The sequence below is a fragment of the Panulirus ornatus genome, chromosome 28 (genome assembly GCF_036320965.1).
Source record: "Panulirus ornatus isolate Po-2019 chromosome 28, ASM3632096v1, whole genome shotgun sequence".
Lineage (NCBI taxonomy): Eukaryota > Metazoa > Arthropoda > Malacostraca > Decapoda > Palinuridae > Panulirus > Panulirus ornatus.
Window position 1 is genome coordinate 6,182,866 of NC_092251.1, and position 20,077 is coordinate 6,202,942.

Consider the following 20,077-nt stretch of genomic DNA (forward strand, 5'->3'; position numbering starts at 1 on the left):
GGCCCAGTCCTCTGTTCTTAACGCTACCTCGCTATCGCGGGAAATGGCGAATAGTACGAAAGAAAGATATATATATATATATCATCCCTGGGGATAGGGGAGAAAGAATACTTCCCACGTATTCCCTGCGTGTCGTAGAAGGCGACTAAAAGGGGAGGGAGCGGGGGGCTGGAAATCCTCCCCTCTCGTTTTTTTCAATTTTCCAAAAGAAGGAACAGAGGGGGCCAGGTGAGGATATTCCCTCAAAGGCCCAGTCCTCTGTTCTTAACGCTACCTCGCTATCGCGGGAAATGGCGAATAGTACGAAAGAAAGATATATATATATATATACTATATATATATATATATATTATCCCTGGGGATAGGGGAGCAAGAATACTTCCCACGTATTCCCTGCGTGTCGTAGAAGGCGACTAAAAGGGGAGGGAGCGGGTGGCTGGAAATCCTCCCCTCTCGTCTTTTTTTTTTTTTTCAATTTTCCAAAAGAAGGAACAGAGAGGGGGGCCAGGTGAGGATATTCCCTCAAAGGCCCAGTCCTCTGTTCTTAACGCTACCTCGCTAATGCGGGAAATGGCGAATAGTATGAAAGAAAAGATATATATATATATATTTTTTTTTTTTTTTTTTAATTTTCCAAAAGAAGGAACAGAGGGGGCCAGGTGAGGATATTCCAAAAAAAGGCCCAGTCCTCTGTTCTTAACGCTACCTCGCTATCGCGGGAAATGGCGAATAGTACGAAAGAAAGATATATATATATATATATATATATATATATATATATATATATATATATATATATAAGATAAATACACATAGATATGATGATAACACTTGTCTGTGATGATAGTATGAATGTGAAATCACACTTCAGTAGCTCATACAATTTCATTTAACGTAATTTTTCTATACATGCGGCACGACATGTTTTGTGGAGGCAGTCCACATCATCAGGTGCCAGTACTTAGCAGTTATTTAAATCCCAACATATATATACCTTGCTGAAGCAGAGGCTAGCAATGCTATTTCCTGTGTGTTGGGGTAGCAACAGGAATGGATGAAGACAAGCAAGTATGAATATGTACATGTGCATACATGTATATGTCTGTGTATGTATTCGCTGATATGTACAGGTGTGTGTATGGGCGTTTATGTATTTATATGTGTATGTGACTGGGTAGGTGATTCTTTGTCTGATTCCTGGCGCTACCTCGCTGACGAGGGAAACAGTGATTAAGTATAATGAATAAAATATATTGTATTTTGTTTTTATATATATATATTCTTTTTATGCTTATTCTCTTTTCCTGCCTGAGCATGGTAGCATCCTGAACGTATGAGAGCCTTTGAGTTATAAAGATCATCTTTTGGAAAGTAATACAGGATGGGAGGATTTCCAGCACTCTGCTCCTGCCCTTCTTTGTTGTCTACTAAGACACACACAAGATATGTGGTCAGTTTTGTTTCTCCTGTATCTGCAGGGAAAGTATATACTTACATGTATGGGGGAGGGTTTGTTTCTCAAACTTAGTCACTGTACCTGTATAACAGTACTAGCAAAATGCACTTCAAATAAATTTTGCATATATATGTATATTATTGTAATTGATTCCCTATGCTGAATAGTGCTGTGTGATTGTAGTGTTTTAAGGCAGGGTCTTTGGAGTACTTTCCTAGCTCCAATTGGACAAAGCTTATGGACCAAAATGACATATTTTCTTTACTTCTATGGAGCAAGCTCTGTTCTGTGGTCAACTGTGACCTGCACAGCATCTAGGAATCGGTAAGTAGTAACCAGGTTAAATTGACCATAGTAAAAATAATTTCCAAATTTCTTTTCAAGTGTCACTCGTTTTCCTCAGATTTATTTCAAAACTCTGTCATTCATCTTTGTGCTAACAAACTATTTTTTCATACTTGATTGCCATTTTCCATATTTTTTAGTTAATGCCTGGAACAGATGAAGCAAGGCCACATTTGCCGTCATCAATTCTGTAGCTGTCAAGTATAATGCACTGACACCACAGTTCCCTATCCACAACCAGGCCCCACAGACCTTCCATGGTTTCTCAAAGCCGCTTGATATAAACATGTGGGACATGAATATAATCTCCACTCTGTCCTGCAAACCCCCCAAAATTAACAGCTCAAAGTCTGCTTCCCAAAGCTGGGAATGTTGTACAGGTACCATGATTATTTTTCGTGTGATCAACTATTTCATATCTACAGGAATTTCATTTGCCCTGTATGAAGTGCTACTCACATATTTGGAGTATTTATATGTCCACATCACTATAAAGGAGAGTGGAATCAAAAGCCTTTCATCTCATTAATTTTTTATGTATCTTTCTGGCTGACTATGCTTTTCTGTATGCCACAATGTTGCTGCACACTTTCTGCTCTTGCTCCGCAGGTGCTATTTTGGCCAGTGCAATTGAAAGCTGTTTGCTTGTGTCCCTGCCACCTCGACTTTGACCTTAAGTCATGTGACTGGCTGCAGCTCCTCAATTTCTGTGAATAGGCTGTTCACTTGAGATTGAGCATTATGACACTGCCTGCTTTTCCTGTTTGGTAACTTTTCTACCTTAAGAGTCAGCCATTTAATTTTGAAATTCTTTTTTTCTCTTACTCAGTTTTTCCTTTCCCCTGCAGTGACCTTAAGTGAGGCATATTTAGCACATACCTTGGCAATTACATTATTACAGTATGTTGGATTTTACATTTAGAATTATCATCATCCTATCCCAGGATTAGGGTAGAAAGAATATTACCGGGACCTCTTGATTTATGTGTATGTGATTACTGCCATTTTTAGAATAATGCTCACTGTCTGTATACACCTTTATTAATTTATGTGGACTTAAGCTTGCCCTTGGACTTTGTAAATCTTTGTTATGGACTATGTATGATAGTGTAGAGAAGATCAAGGAGAGTGCAAAGAGAACACAATCAGTGCATCCAAGGCCTTGTATTCCCAAAGTTCAATTATTGAGAGTGGAATGAATGTTGAGCACATGGATTGAACACCAAACTTATAGAAATGTTCTCATCAGCATGCTTGTGATACAAGCAAAAGCATGGAATATATGTGATGGCTTGAGAGGGAACGAAGGAGCAATGAAGACATTACAAATAAGTCTTGGTTGGTTTGTGAATTCTAGGAAGCACTTCAATTACCACTTCAAAATGACTGGTGAGGCTGCTTCTACTGATGTCATTGCTGCAAAATATTTCCTACAACCTTGAAGATTATTATCAAGGAAGGTAGTTGTACTCCTAAGCAGGTTGGATTATTTTGGAGAAGAATGCCTCCTCTGAAGATAGGACTGTACCAGGATTCAAAGCTGCTAAAGATTGCCTTATGGTGTTTGTGGAGTGCAACAGCGAAGGTGACAAGATGAAGGCTAAACCAACATTAGATTTCTTTTTGAAGGAAAAGGAAACCCATATGGAGGACCTGCTATTAGCATCTAGCATCTTAATAGATGAATCCACACACCCATCACCACCAGCTTTGCCATCTATGTCATCTGACCCAGATGATCTCCAGTAACCTCTCTCTCCACCCTACTTTTTGTTCTCCCCTTGGTCTGTCAAAACTGGAATTGGTCATATGTTCGAGTTAAAATGAATTTCTAAGATGGATATTCTAAACTGTATTAAGCCAAGCCCACAGTGCTTGGCTTATAAGCCTAAATTTTATAATCCAATCCCAGTAACTCCCTCCTCTTGCTTCCCTCTCCATTAGCACCAGCAGGTAATTCAGGAACAGCGATAATCGTAAGTTTTGGAATTGTTTGTTTTGTTATTATTAGATTTCATTGTACATAAAGTATATTATACTTGTATAATGTTTTTCACTGGTATAATATTTTCGTACTGTCGTATTAATAACGAAATCCTATCATTTCCATTGATTACATTATTTACACAACCATTTTCAAGAATGTAATTATTAAGTAAACTGAGAGATGTCTGTACTAATTTACCTGATGCATTTTAGGGGCAAGATTGATGGGCTGGAAACTCATCCCGCTTCTATTCCAAAAGCAGGAACAGGAGGAGGAACCAAAGGAGGGCTTTTCCTGAAAGGCTTAAGCTGGGTTTTTTGAATATTTTAAGTAAATAGGTAAGAGAAAGGAGAAATAGGTGCTGTGTTTGATGGGAGAACTTGAATATTCTGCCTTGGAGCAAAATGAAGCTGATAGATAAGAGGATGAGTGACTTTGGAATTTCCATGGGTACAGTCAGTGGTTAGTGCGGATCAGAGTGAAAGAACAGATGACACTTTTGAAGAGGAATGAGTTTCAAGACTGTGTTAGAGTGTAGGGAAGTGAGTTATGTGTCAGAAATGAAATAGATGAGAGTTGTGTATCGCAAACTTTGTTCGTGAGTAGTAAGTGTTATTTCCAAATTGTTTATACATAAAAAGTAGAGAAAAAGCCTATTATTCCCTTCAAACTTTGCTTTTGTGACCTGGACAGTGATAATTTGAAATATACCTATTTCCGATTGGAGAATTTGCACATTATTCAACTACAAGTCAGAAAAACAATATATGAATCAAAATTAATTTGTATTTACACTAATGTTAAGCAAAAGTGGTCACTAAAGATTTAGTAGTAGATTTTCAAGATTTATGATTGTACTATAAATAACTTTCACTAATCAGATCCCCCAAATGTAATCTCCCATCATGTTCTCATTATGTGTTCCATGGTAGCAGCATTCAAAGTCCAGTATATCCTGGTGGAAGCGCTTGCCTTGCTCCTCCTAATACGCTCCCATGTTCTCCTTGAATTTATCATGATTAGTCAAGAATATGGACTTTGAGGGACATCCTGCAGCCATTTTGCTGTTGTTGTTCACCAGTCTCAACCAACTCCACTTAGTTTTTGGCCTTGTAATTGCCCAGGAAATCCCAAACCACTGCGACAAAGCTGTATCAAGCTGCTTTCTCCTTCCTACCAAGCTTCTTGGGAAATTCCTTACACTTCAGGATCTACTTTATCTGTGGTCTGATGAGGAAAGCTTAGGGAAGAAGTCTTGAAGGTACTTGAAGGCTGCAGACTCCATATTTCATAAGTTCTAATTTTATGTGCAGTGGTGGTATCAACACCTCCTGGGGGTCCACCAGTAGTGCACCATGGTGTCCCTGCTGTCCCAAATGCAAAGATAGCAGGGAAACTTGGTAAAACCATCTTGGAAACCCATCAGGAATGCCACCATTTTGAGGTCATACTTCAAGGTGTCTAGCAAGGTTTTGATGCCTTTGTATTCTCCTGTGAGGCACACCAAGTGAGCCAGGGGAAGAGATGGGTATTTGTGCCCATTTTGGATCAGCAGGGCTTTAAGGCTCTTGAATGAGCTGTCAGGAAAGAGGTGCCACTCATTCGGGTTACAGGCAATTCTGATTGCCTCGAACAGATTAGTTACATTGTGGCTGAAGCAGAGCTTATCATGACGGGTAAAGAAATTGGAAAAACTTAGGGTAATGCTTCCTCTTATCTGCGATTTGCACACTTTCATCCAATAAGTTCCACTGCTTGAGCCTAGATGTCAAAAGCTCAGTATTGAACTTTGAGAGACCAAGATCTCTGTTCGTCAATGAGGTCTTTTTGATTGGGTTGGTATGGGTTCTCTTCTCAGCTGCAACTCTGAAGTTGTAATCTGGATCAACATCTTCCTATCCCTCTGACTAATATTTATGTTACTGGAAACTTACAGAAAGTTCTATATCAGCTACTCAGCACTGAATCTATCTTGAATGTCCTGAAAATAGGCAAATTTCAAAATATTACTGTCTGGATCACAAATACAAAGTTTCAAGGAAACAATAGCCATATTCTAGATTTTTTTTTAGATATAACCAATGAGAAAATAACACTTATTACTTGTGGACGAGAAGTGAAGTTGAATGCATTTTGTGAGGCCTGCGTGAGTGCTTAAGTAGACATGGAAATGGGGCACTAATGGGCATTAATGTGGTTGTGCACATGAAATATACTATGATATTTATTAAAATATCATAGTCAACCTCTTGGTTAATCTTTCCTCACTCATTCTCTCCATGTGACCAAACCATTTCAACACACCCTCTTCTGCTCTCTCAACCACACTCTTTTTATTACCAAATGGCGTCCTAGCTTTGTCTGTTCGATGTGTGGAGAATGAGTGAGGAAAGATTGACCGGGAGGATATGTGTGTCGGAGGTGGAGGGAACAAGAAGTGGGAGACCAAATTGGAGGTGGAAAGATGGAGTGAAAAAGATTTTGAGTGATCCGGGCCTGAACATGCAGGAGGGTGAAAGGCGTACAAGGAATAGAGTGAATTGGAATGATGTGGTATACCAGGGTTGACGTGCTGTCAATGGATTGAACCAGGGCATGTGAAGTGTCTGGGGTAAACCATGGAAAGTTCTGTGTGGCCTGGATGTGGAAAGGGAGCTGTGGTTTCGGTGCATTATTGCATGACAGCTGGAGACTGAGTGTGAACGAGTGTGGCCTTTGTTGTCTTTTCCTAGCGCTACCTCGCACACATGAGGGGGGAGGGGGTTGTTATTCCATGTGTGGCGAGGTGGCGATGGGAATAAATAAAGGCAGAATGTATGAATTATGTACATGTGTATATATGTATGTCTGTATGTGTATATATATGTATACATTGAGATGTATTTATACATTGAGATGTATAGGTATGTATATTTGCGTGTGTGGACGTGTATGTATAAATATGTGTATGTGGGTGGGTTGGGCCGTTCTTTCGTCTGTTTCCTTGCGCTACCTCGCTAACGCGGGAGACAGCGACAAAGCAAAATAAATAAATAATGTATTTATTAAAAAGCAAACAACAGTATTTGGTACCAGGTTATGCATTTACCTTCAGTAAAGTAGGTAGGTTGGTAGCAGTTGGTAGGCAGCCACCAACTAGGGAGGTACATCACTCATACTTCCCCACCTGGGTTTTGGTCGGGTTTGTGATGGTTGCATAGTGAGCCAGCACCCTCAGTGTTTAAGTTGCACTCCTCTGATTCACTTAGCTGTTTTTTCTCTGTTTCACCCACACTTGGACTGCTGGCATTCTCCACAAACATACAATTTGTCCTTGTCATACATAACACTTAATTCACACTGCTAATTCTATGTAACCGTAGAGTTTCTTTGTGGTGAGCACTGTGTGCTAGCCTTGCCTTTTGGCAAAAAGGTAAGGTGCAAATAGATAGTAGTAGTAGTAGTTGGTAGGAATTTTTATGCAGGAGGATTAAGTGAAAGTAGTACGTAGGAACACTAGGTCTGCAAACACTTCTGTCAAGGGTTGCCCTCTCACAGTGGCTTGTTTAAGGGTGAGGTACTAAAGGCCAAGATGCCGCACTGAAGAGACAATTGCTGAGGCCACTTCCTTAAGGGAGTTCCTGGTGGGAACAGGCGGCAGAGAGAGATTGAAAGCAGACTGGAATACATCCAGCTATAACAGTTGCTCAGCAATGAAAGGGTCATTTCAATGTGCTATGTAATAACTCATTAATATTATAATTGTATTTTTTTCAAATCTTTGGTGGAAAAGCCTCCATAAAATAAAGAAAATAATAATACACTAAACATATTGGTAAATGTTTATTGTGTAAAGTCACATTTAGCAGCTTTTTATGTGAGACATTCACGTACCAAAAATGTTGCTGCTAGTTATGCAGACTAGTATATTTATCAGATGGATTAACTTTACAGACTTGTCTTGAGCTAAGGATGAAAAAAAAACAAATTATGGCAGTCAGGAAAGACTGCTTATTAAATTTCTTCCTTCCTATGCACTAAATGCCTTATTTGTGGAAAATTTTTGTCATTCCACATGAAATACAAAAAATATTTTTTTTATGTCAAAGTTGGACAATATCCTATCACTCTAGAAGGGTTAGCTTAGTTCAGGGGTATCATGACTGTGCATACCATAATAAAGAACATCTTACATGCCCATGAAACTGAATTTGGGTCACATTTGCTGTAAGTGTAGAATGTTACCCCTGCACATGAAACCTCTTCAAAGTTACACAGTTTTTTTTTTTTATTAAAAAATAGATCAATATTTCACGTCCTTATCTGCATTAAGGAAAAAATAACAATTTAGTACAACTTATAAGTTGTATGATAAGTATACCATCCTGCATCTGTGGCAGCAACTAGTGTAAGCTTCCTGTGAATAAATACTATATACAGCAAAGCAAATCTGGATTTTCCTTGATCTTGATTTTAAATGTTTCAACCACTGAAAACCTTTCTTACAAAATTAGAATTCCCCATTTTTTTTTCCTGTATTCACTTATCCAGATTTACTGAAAACAGCAAGCTCTACAATTCTACAAGATACAATTTGTGACAGGACCAACAATTACAAATTTTAAAAACTTTTAATTAAGATTCAGTTTGTACTAATGTGCAATACTGAATCTTACATGGTCATCAAATTTCAGTATTTGCTGATCTAATCCCATCTGAATCCTCCACATGTTGGAAATGAAATGTTTCCAAACAAAGTATGTCGTCCTTGGTTGTAAAAAATGATCTATATACATATGAAATAACTACACTGATACAGTACTGCAAATCACCAAATACACCATCATTGACACTAATATCTTATGAGCTATGAGCAAAGGTGGGCAGTAATTCTGATCTACGCCATTACAAAACTCATGTTAAAAAGTCACCTAGACAGGAAGCTGGAACAAAGAAGCATGTGGATGCTGAGGTTACACCCCTTAAACGGGTCAATAATTCCCCAGTATTCACTCCACAGCAAAAACTGTGCTGAAGGTCCTATGGGTCCTTCCATCAAGGCAACATTGGAGGTTTTGATTTAAATTTCCACCAAATGGAACTAAATATAAATGTTTTTGAACAACACATGACCAACTCTGCTCTAAGACACAGCACAAATTAGCTCAGTGGGAGGGGATGTCTGTACCAGCAGGATAAGGAAGCGGTAAAAGTTTGAGACATTTTTCATGCCTGCACTTCCATGCATTTTCTACAAAAAATATAAAAAAAAAATTTTCACATGACAACTTTAGACATTATTACATGAGCATGTTATGCATAATGAGTAAACAAATCCTACTTGTCACTGAAAAATAACTGGCTAAGTATAAAAGTGACAAACACTGTATATGGACCCCTCTCACTTTGGACAGAATATAAATGTACTGTGGTCCTAAATACTTGTGTTCCATTGTCAACAACATGAGCATAGCAACCAGTGAATGAATACCGAGAGAACACACTATATACCAAAAGGGATTAAAAGCAAGCATAAAAAAGGTAAATGTTGCTGAAACATTAGTCCCATATGCCTGTATATGTGAGTAGTATATGTTACAAATGTTCTTTCAACAAGTAATTTCTTTTATGGATAATCTAAAATAAAAGCAGTTACCAGTGTCATGATGGTTGCTATGAAATACAACACTGAAAGGAAACTAACCTATGTGAATGTTTCCAAGCTCCTCTATGATAATGTCAATCACAAAAGCACTACAACAGCCAAAGTGTCCTGCACAATCAGTGGTTATTGTTATGACGAAAGGCAAAACAAACCAGATGGATCAAGAACTGGCTGACAGTGCTGAGAATTCTCAATACTTACAATATTTATATTTTTACATTTAGATATTCATAACATGAGAATGCTCATCTATAGTACTCAACCCCTGAACCTCCACATGATGTTATCACACTAAGCATTAACCATAAATCCTAATCAATATCTCAGCCAAACAACTCTCATCATTATCACAGTATACAAATAATGCTTTTGCCTCTCGCCATCCACTTTAATATACCCCATGAACCATGATACAAACAGCTAGTACTGTAATATAACACAAGGCAGAGACATGCACACTTCCGAACTATTGGTTAGAATGAAAGACTAGAATGCCATGTAAAAATATAGGTCCACCTTGTGGGGATCTCTCTTTAGTAAATATCTCTTCACACAATTATGACCATTTGCATACATTTAATGAAATGTGAAACTGTATGTACTGAAGTCAGTATATAAGGAATTATGTATGTACCAAATTCAATACATACTGAAAGTGTTTAGGTACTGAGATCAGTACATGCTAAAGTTAATATGTACCAAGGTCAGCACACATTGAAGTTTGTACGCACTGAAGTCAGTGCATACTTGAGTGGATGTATGTACTGAGTCAGTGCATACTGAAATATACATGTACTAAGGTCAGAATATGCTGAAGTGTGTATGTACTAAGGTTAGTACATACTGAAAGAACTCGTGCTGGTTGGAGAAGCAACAAAATAATAAGTAAAGCATGAGAGCAGACTGGAAATTGCTGACAGTAAATAGCAAGGAGATACATCATGTAATTACTAATTAGATATGGTAACTTTCTGTAAAAATGATAACCGCCCCACAAATCTAAGTAAATAAAGACAGTATTAAAAATGATGTAACAATTATTCTATTAACAAATGACAAAAACAAAAAAGGCAAAGAACATGAGTATCCCATAATATGGGAGAGCAATAATGTGAGTTGAGCATTATGTGCTAGGCAAGATGTTGGAAAACTGGGAGGTAAAACACAATAGCAAGTTAAGGTAATCTCTAACATGAATAAGAAAAACAATGGAGCAATAGATGAAACGACCAGCTTGATGCCATGAACAGCAGAGACAGAATAGACTACAATAAGAGATTGCAAAAGTACAATAAGAGATTGCAAAAGTAGGCAAAGATGCCAGTTATACACACAAGCAACATTATAGAATTGAAGGAAAATCACTTTGGTAGGAAAAAAGATATTCACTCTCAAGTCATGAATGGGGTTACATTCTGCATCTGGAAAAAAAAAAAAACTTTAAAGAAACAAGACTCCAAAATTAATAGAGAGAAGAAGTCAAGGGTGCTTCTCTATCTACCTGAGCATAGAGATAACCTAACTTTAAGTTGTAAATCCCCACATGCAGTGACCAGTATCCCAGTATCCTTTTAATCAATTGCACAATCCAGACCTACTGTCCTGCAGTGAACAGGGCTTCTCAAATTTCCTACCATGAAAAAAAATTATAATCCCACAACCAACGTGGAATTCTATGCCAAAACGTTATGATAATACACAACGACATGCTATATGAACTGATTAACGTCATTTAACGAATGTGATAAGGCTAGCCAATAGGTACTTGGTTGAATCTTAACTACTCATGATTAAAGCTATTTTCAGTGTTCCACCACCAAGCCAAAAAGCAGCCAAGCTGACCTAATCAATTTAAAGATGTTCTATGAGACATTCCTTCAACTCCCAAAAGGTAACACTTGTCCACTGTAAGATGATGTTACCAACCATACCATATCCGACTGATTTATCTAACCTTGGACCCCTGACTCTATATGGAACTTTGACAGCTGCACATATATTCATCTTCTGAACCATTAACATGCCTTAATCATATATTATTCTACTAACATTGGCTACAGCTATCATGATAAAATCATTAAGATGTCTTACTCCACAAACATTGGCTACTGCTATCATGATAATATCATTAAGATGTTTTAACACTCTCTCAGCTGTAAACAAAGACTTACTGATTGAAATACTGCTAACATTTCAGTGGTATGGAAGTTGAGTAAATCCAATCATACTGACATGGTGCCAAATATTTCTTGCGATTCTATCTTACACAAAGTTTACATTTCCACTGGTTAATTTTGGGCCGAGACTGAGTTGAGAATGAATTTACATGTTATTCAGTGAGTTTACCAATATATCAGTGCTAAACATTACAGCAGTCTTAATGAAGTTTAATCCCAAATTATAATGAGAAACTTGCATGAAAAGTTTCTTCATTTGGTTTGTGCTGGAATATGAACCAATAGTGAAACTAATAACTGTGATGAAATTTATGAGGCATTTACTGGCTTTTATACAGGCACGATCTGTTTGTCTCAACTGCCTTTTATCACAATTAAAGCAGGGTGGTGCATGCAGAATTATGACCAAGGTTACTTGAAATAGGCAATGGCCACTAAATGTGTAGTCATGTGTCATCTGCTAATGAGATGATGGATGTGATATATGAACCTTTCAGCTCCTGAGAAATTATGAAAAGTGTGTCCTTCATATGTTGCAATGCATAAAAGGTAAAAGAGAGAGGCAAACAATAAGGGCTGCTTTAAAGATGAATGGAGTATTTGTCTTACAGGAACAATATAAAGCATAATCACACAATCTGTGTGCTTTCAATGCATAATATCAAACATGCACTTACCTCTGTATTTTGGAATTTTTTTTAAGATTTCACTCCCAGAAATTTTTGTATTCTCTATGAAAATAAGGTATCTTAAGAGCAAATTGTACTAAAATATAGCAAAATCACAATTTCGGAACCTACACCAGAAATTTTGAGGTATATACAATATATATATATATCTATATTTGTCTTTCTAAATATTTTATAGTGCTTTTTGAGTGGCTTTAATTTTACCTTATCAAGCTCCCAAGTGATCCTTATTTAACAATTATAAAACAAATACTACAAAGTGATTCCGAGTTGATTACTTTTACCTGAAATAAGTTAAATAGCTTTAGGTTATTATTTTCTTGATTCATGTAATATAAAATCTGGTTCTAGGAACAGGATGAATTCTAAGAATTCAAACTGAAGAAAATACACTGTGGTTTGAAACTTAGTAAACTGCATCTCAACTCAATCTCAACCAAAGTCAACTACAGAAAATGATAAGTTTCTCAATTGCCATTCTTTTAAGACTAGCAGGATGAAATGTTAATGTAAGCAGTACAATCATCTATCTTGTCCAGTTGTTGGGAACACCAAATCTTAGGTTATAATACACAGTACAGAAAAACTGAAAATTAGTTAAAATATTGTCCAATCACACAGTGTGGCAATGAGTAAGACACATCATCACAGGTTGCCTGCACTGCTCAGGCTTCCGAGATGCACAAGATCACAGTGGGAACACCATCATCACTCCTTGCACATGACTTGTGCAAACACAATATGGACGAGAGAAATAAAAAATATATTAATTTCATATGATCCAAAATATGGGTCAAGCATCAAGTGCCATGAGCAGCTCTTTTCTAGCACAATGCTCTTAAATAACAAACTTGCTTTGTAAATGATGATGAAAAGTTATGGGTGTCTTTAATCCCATTAGATATCTAATACTCACACATGGAAAGCACAATGCTACTAAAGTCTCTGTCTTGACTGAGCTCTGGGCAATGCTATATTCTCTCCGTGTTGTTAATGATTCTGCCACTGCAGATCAAGTCACACTATGGTCCCTTAACAGATGATGGTAGACAATAGATAATTAAAGCATTTATTTTAATTTCTCACACGAAGTGAGTTTAAAATACAACAATCTGTCTAACTGGCTTGCAACTGGCTGGGTGGGATGATTATTTTTACACTTACTACACAACAAATTGAAATTTACTTGCGGGCAAAGCCCATCACAGACAGGCCATGAGACTGGACGAGAGCTAGCTGGCTGACTGACTGATGACTGGCTGGTTGGGACAGTCAAAAATGATGTGAAAGCAGGATGATTGTGATGCTGGTAATGATGGCCAGTTGCTCTCAGGGTGTGCTGCTTGTCCAATATATCCACCCATAACACTGTCACATATAATTTTTGCCAGTAAGGTCATTATTTACACGAATGAAGATGATTAAATTCAGACAGGTTAATTTTTGTGTGTTATCACCATAATCACAAAGTGCAGTCTTTTTCTGTAATTTGCAAGAGTAATAAATTTGCTTAACCTCTAAAGCTCCTTGCTGCAGCACACCCTGGCATCACGCACTGGCTGAGATCACTGCTCAAAAGTAAGTCGTGCACAGCTGGTCAACCTAACACTAACAGGGAAGCAGCAGATATCATCAATGGGACCAGCCTACACTTTCCACTTTCATCCTAGGTCAGTGATGAGTCATCCTAGTGAACTGATGAGACATTCTAGGTTTGAGGGGTGAGAAGTGGAGGTCTGGCAGTCATTGGTAGGTCACAGCTGCACACCGAGGCTCTTGCGGCCACAGGGGGCCCACTCTCAGTCCCACCCATTATCTTTGATCATGTGTGCCAGCTCGATGATATACTTGCCCTCCTTGTACTTCTGACTGGATTCAAATGCATGTTCCTGGAATTGACAGCCTGTATGAGAATTAAAAGCATACAGAAACAAAAGCAAAGACTACAGAGGAAATACAGGAATGTCTAACAATCCTCTTCTTGAGGAACAGGCACATACATTCATAAAAACTATATCTATCTTTAGCTCCGACACCTATTCCATCCAAGAACTCCCTCACTCAAGGGGGTGGCCACAGCAAAAGTCTCCATAACTAAGTGAACTCTCCTACTTAAAACAATAATTAAGCAATTTTGATTTTCCTTGTACATTTATTCAAACACTTGATTATGTGTTCAGTATATATGGATTTCTTCATGCTTGTCTACTCTTCCTGACATTATTGAGGTAGCACATGGAAGAGAGAAAGAAACTGCACTCGTTTGCCCACATACACTCTCCAGCAGGTCAAGTCTACACAATTCTCTAGTAAAAACTATGTAGATTGTTGGATGACATGAGATAAGAACATTTGTATCGGTTTGTTATGTTTAGCATAGAACGAGAAATGAGAAACAAGTAATTTTGAGAGTGATATTAGCCGAATTACAAAAAGTATTCCAAGAAATAGGTAACTTAGAAATGAAATAACACAGAACTCATCTCCAAGAAAACATGCAAAGAAAGTAAGTTATAATTTGCTGTCAATTTTGCTCTCAAGCATTTAGAAAGAGATGATAACAAATACCATATTTCCTGGCATATGCAACACACTATTTTCCTGAAAAATGTCTCTACAGTCACCTGTGTCTTATACACAATAGGTTACCCCTACTAATCCCCTGTAAGTTATATTATTAGCAACTTTAAGTGGCAGATAAGTTGAATTATCACGTGTATCATATAAGTTACAAAAGCCTTTCTGTGATGTAAATAGGAGATGTATTCCTAAAAAATGGCATTCTAATTAAATGTTTAATACTAAATTATGATACAGTAGAGAAGGGTTAGTCCCAGATCTTACCAGGTTAGAGATTATCAGTGATTTTGCAGGGACAACATTTTCATGTTACAGATTTAAGAAAGGACAGGGTATATGGACACTATACCGACGATTTTTGTTTGATTATGACAGGCCTAAATGCTAAATGCTTGTATGACCTGGAGTATTTTTGCTAAATATTATCTTTGAAAATCAGGGTGCACATTATGAACCTGAAAAATTCAGTGCATGATGTATGTTGGACTTGAGCTGGAATATGACTCAACAGCTTTGTCTCCTACTTGCAGAATACATTTAACCACCAGTAAATTCCTATGAGACCAAAATGATGTAAACACAGACCAGTTTTCTGGAATTCAATGACACGGGAAACAGCACCTAGAAAAATGATAAGAAACTTAACTTACATATTTCCATCCCAGCGTTGTTTTGCAGCATTCACAGTATATATCTGCTACAGCATGAAGGCCAGTTAAAAGAACCCGTTCCTCGGCTGGTCCACATCCCACGTTCACCCTGTGAAGTGGATAGAATATCATGTCTAGTACAGTTTTCAACAAAATTATATTTTGCAGATGTTCACATTTAAGATACGAAAAAATTAAATTTTCCATGTATACATAATATACCTATCTAAGACCCATGTCTTACTTAAAAAATTCATAATGTTAATTTACATTTCATGCTAATTTTAAGCCAAACTGCCTTTCCTATACTCATGTAGCAGAGCATCAAGAAGAGACAACTAACACCCTTAATTGAACCCAGCCTCTAGTTTTAGATTTAGTGCACTATAATTGTCTGCTTGAGGATGGATACAAACTATATTCAGAATATTCAATTCATAATATACCAGGCTTACATGTATGTTAAAATGAGCCAACAAAAAAAGTTTATCTAATGATTTAATTCATCCTATATTATCTCCAGTAAAACAAACTTCAACCAAGACTGTATTTACTGAGGCATTCCAGTCAGTAAACAATTTTGAAGAAATAATCAAACTAACCATCAACATATTGTTACAAAGTGCGACAATGCAGCAAGCTGCAATATATGGATTGTATGGTGACAATTTTTCTGTGTGGCCTGGGCTCTTTTAGATTTTTATTTGTTCCATTATATACAACTGCCCTTACTAAGATTTTTTTTTTTTTCCAGATAGATGCCTGTTTAGCATCTGAAGAAAAAGTGTGGATTTTCGGTGACAATTACTGCATACTCAGTGTATTTACAAAGCCTTAAACTTGTTTTAAGCTAGTCAACTGATACATGAAAGGGAGGAGTTTTCAAATGCTGATGAATATAGTTTAATTTATTAAAAAAATACAGATGTACTCCCATTTTAATATAACAAAATGTCTTTAGATCAATCAGACCACTTACTTTGAGTGCCCGAGTTCAGTGTGGTACACTATTGTGGTATATGGAACACTTGACACCATTCTCATACCCCCTTCCAGGCATATTACTACTTGATGAAGAAAAATATTTTTCTAATGATAAAAATATCTTTAGTACATTATCAATCAACAAATGCGAGGTTTCATGTCTAAACTTTCATTACCCAGTTTCCTATGTGTCTACAACAAATAAGCAGGTCTCCATTACTCTAAGGATATCCATTTGATCTTTGATTCTTTGCAAAGGATGATGGAACTTATGAACATCTAATTCCTGATTAAATCTGACGAACTTGAATTTCAACTACAATGACGACAAACAGCAGATACCAAACATTGAAGACCAAATCATGAAACTTATTTCTATAGTTATCTGAAATATATCTTCACTGCTAGCATTACAGAAATCCAGCATTCTCAATCATTTACACTGGAAGAAATCATTATTTTTTGTCTTTAGCAATGTCATTTAACCATATTCAGTTTTGGAAAACTATTGAGTCTTTTTGCTTTTAATATGGTGAAAAGTGATTCTACCTATACCAGTGCATGGATTTGTAAATCACTTCATAAATCATCGTGCCTTTCTTTTAGTATCTTGTCTCTAATAAAAATTTTGGGTGTAAAAGTGCATATTGTCATTCTAGATGTACCACTTGCTTCACCCTACAATCTAATTAACTAAAATCTCTACAAGAATAAAGCACTGATTATTTAATTATCTATAATGAAACCTTAGCATAGTTTTGTTGAAAAGATTAGCAGTTAATGAAGACAACATATTATTGAGGAATCACTTCCAGAAAAAATGATATAGTGTCATAATTAAGAGTAAATGAGGTTTTGAGGAAAAGGTGTTTCTTCATTGTAACGGTACATGACATGGAAGGACTTTTAGCCTAAAATTAACCAAGAAAGGCCCTGCTGGACATGTTCCAACATACACCCCCAGGAAAAAAAAAGTTTTTTATATAATTTTTTTTAAAATGGTACAGCAAAACAAGCCCCAAGCATGGCTATCACAGGTGATTAAGAAAATATGAGAAAAGAATTATATTATACAAGACTATGGAGGTGTTTTTAGACCAAAGTCTTAAATGTAAAGCAGTTACAAGAAGAGTGAAAGACGAAAGAAGAGATTTCCTCAGCTTTGCGGTTCGGGGAATGAAAGAGGTATCACAAAGGTCACTCCTCATATGGCCAGTCTCCACGCACAAACAATGAGAAATAGCAGCCAGACAACTGCCAATTAAGGTAAGAAATGGAATATGAGTAGCCTTACTAATTCACTTAGCGTATTATATCTGGAATGTGATAATTTTCAGCATTTTATTAATGTAAAACTTGTACCAAAATTGTACATTCACAGACTGATAATCAGCCATATAGCCTGATTCATGATTCAAAAATACGACAAGCTGAAATCAACAAAAGTAATTCCAACATATTAAAAGAAGAATGATTTTTAACGAGCTATATTAATATAGCCAAACAATGTCATGAACACATGCCATTGTGACTGACTATATTCAAGCAAAAGGATTAAATTTGTTCCATTACTTGAAGAATTTGAGTATGAATGCATGAATGTTTTCATTACTTGAAAATAAGATAGCTTAGTTTGTGAAATATTTTCAAAACTATGTGGGTACTGAGAGTAGACTGGCTTGTTTTTAAAAAAGGTTTTGATGTCCCACAGCTGAATTATGTGAATTCACTAACTATCCATTTAATGTTAATATCAAGGGCCATATGAACTATATGAATTCAAGGCTGCAAGGGAAGGTGGCCTTTGCACATATGATTAATGCTGTCAAGGCATTTATGAAGAAAATACCTCTTTTATCTCATTAAATACAAGACAAGCAGTTCACTCACTTTCATAAGCTTTGCAGCAAATCATATATTGAGATGAAAATGTGAAGTATTCTTACTGCTACTCAACTTGCACCCCAAATTTTTGTGCCGATTCCAAGATTTTAAACTAATCGAAAATAAGTTGTCACTGGCCTTCTCTCTTTCTCATACAATTCAGATATATCCCCATTTAAATTTGAACTAAAGCTTGTCAATCCGTAATGTGATCCTCTACTTATAAGAGCACCCCAAGCTAATACTGCTTCTCAGCATGCATGTCTTTCTTAATGATTAAGCCTTTTCAAATCTAAAAGATTAAGGCCAAAGGAGATGCTTGTGATGTTTGGGTTAACATAATAACTGAACAGAAATCTATAATGAAACTCAATAAAAACTTAACTTTGAAATGAAAGATAATCATCTTGAGGCATTACAAAAATGAAGCCTACAACCAACTTCAATTAACTGATCAAGGCACATCAATGCTGTCATTTGTCCCATTGACTAAGGCTCTGATATTCTCATCAACATGTGATTATCACATGAAATAATGTACCATAGGCTTTTCATTTTGTCGTATTCACTTCATTAAATTTCATTCATCTAACAGGGTGCAGACTGTAGAAGTGGCAGCATGGGTCAAGGACAACAGTGTTTTGACACAGCCTCCCAGGTTGTTGCACTACCATAGCGTAGAAGGCGACTAAAAGGGAAGGGAGCAGGTGGCTGGAAATCCTCCCCTCTCTTTTTTTTTTTTTTTTTTTTTTTTATAATTTTCCAAAAGATGGAACAGAGAAGGGGGCCAGGTGAGGATATTCCTCAAAGGCCCAGTCCTTTGTTGTTAGCACTACCTCACTAACGCAGAAGATGGTGAATAGTAAGAAAGAAAGAAAGAAGACCTCAGCTGGTGGAATCTGTTACTTTAATAAATATACTTAAATCACTAACTAAACTGCATCTAAAATGCATTATATTATTATACTGAATAAAGTCAAAGTCTGTTCAGTTATTTGTCTTATATAACCTATGCTCAGCTGATGTAAATTTCATCTTCATTTCCAGTACATAAAAGTGCAATACCTGATTTCGTGGTCTTTTTAAGCATATATATCTTCATTACTGTGTGGAATGAGAACTTCACCAAAATTCTGGAAATGGCGTGAAGCCAAAAGGTTTCCCATCCCTAATCTAGGTCCACCTCCTATAACAGCATAACCTGAACATTGGGCAACAGTAGGACAGCAGCTTATAACTAAGAGGAAAATAACATTCAAGGCAACAAAGATCTGCTGATCATGGCAGCTTACAACTATAAGCAAAATAACATTCAAGGTTATGAAGGTAAGTTAATCAATCAATCAAAATTTCAGTGTGACATATTATACACAAAAATATTGATGCCAGAACTGAATGTTCTGAATCAGCTGCCACTTAAACAACGCAATGAAAGTAATGTTTAGCTGCTGATGGCTAACTGGTGAATCTTAACACTAAGATGCATTAATACTTGGTAATCATTAATAAAATGCGAATAAGGCTGTTGTAAATCTTTAGGCACATTTGCACATGTGAGGGTCAATTATTTGTACTCAGCTTGTATTTAATAGCTTTGGAAAACTGTACGAGAGTACACTGAACACAGAACTAACTGTACTTACATTGCATATCAAATACAATAAGCTAATTAACCTCTGAA

At 36.7% G+C, this 20,077-nt stretch overlaps 1 protein-coding gene and 1 long non-coding RNA gene across 6 annotated transcripts in view; one reads left to right on the forward strand and one right to left on the reverse strand.

Moving 5' to 3' along the window:
* The first annotated feature begins 751 nt into the window (after positions 1-751).
* On the forward strand, positions 752-19,384 carry LOC139757796 (uncharacterized). Its single transcript, XR_011714706.1, has 3 exons — positions 752-4,126; positions 16,283-17,778; positions 18,992-19,384. It is a non-coding gene; the product is annotated as an uncharacterized lncRNA (long non-coding RNA).
* The window catches only part of Ypel (Yippee-like), a 317,923-nt gene continuing 305,443 nt past the window's right edge, over positions 7,598-20,077 (reverse strand). For all 5 annotated transcript variants that reach the window (XM_071678610.1, XM_071678613.1, XM_071678615.1 and 2 more), the window contains 2 exons: positions 15,529-15,637; positions 7,598-14,187 (listed from right to left, as the gene is read on the reverse strand). In XM_071678610.1, coding sequence (XP_071534711.1) covers positions 14,098-14,187; positions 15,529-15,637 — 199 coding nt within the window. In that variant the 3' untranslated portion in view covers positions 7,598-14,097. The remainder of the gene's footprint in view (positions 14,188-15,528; positions 15,638-20,077) is intronic.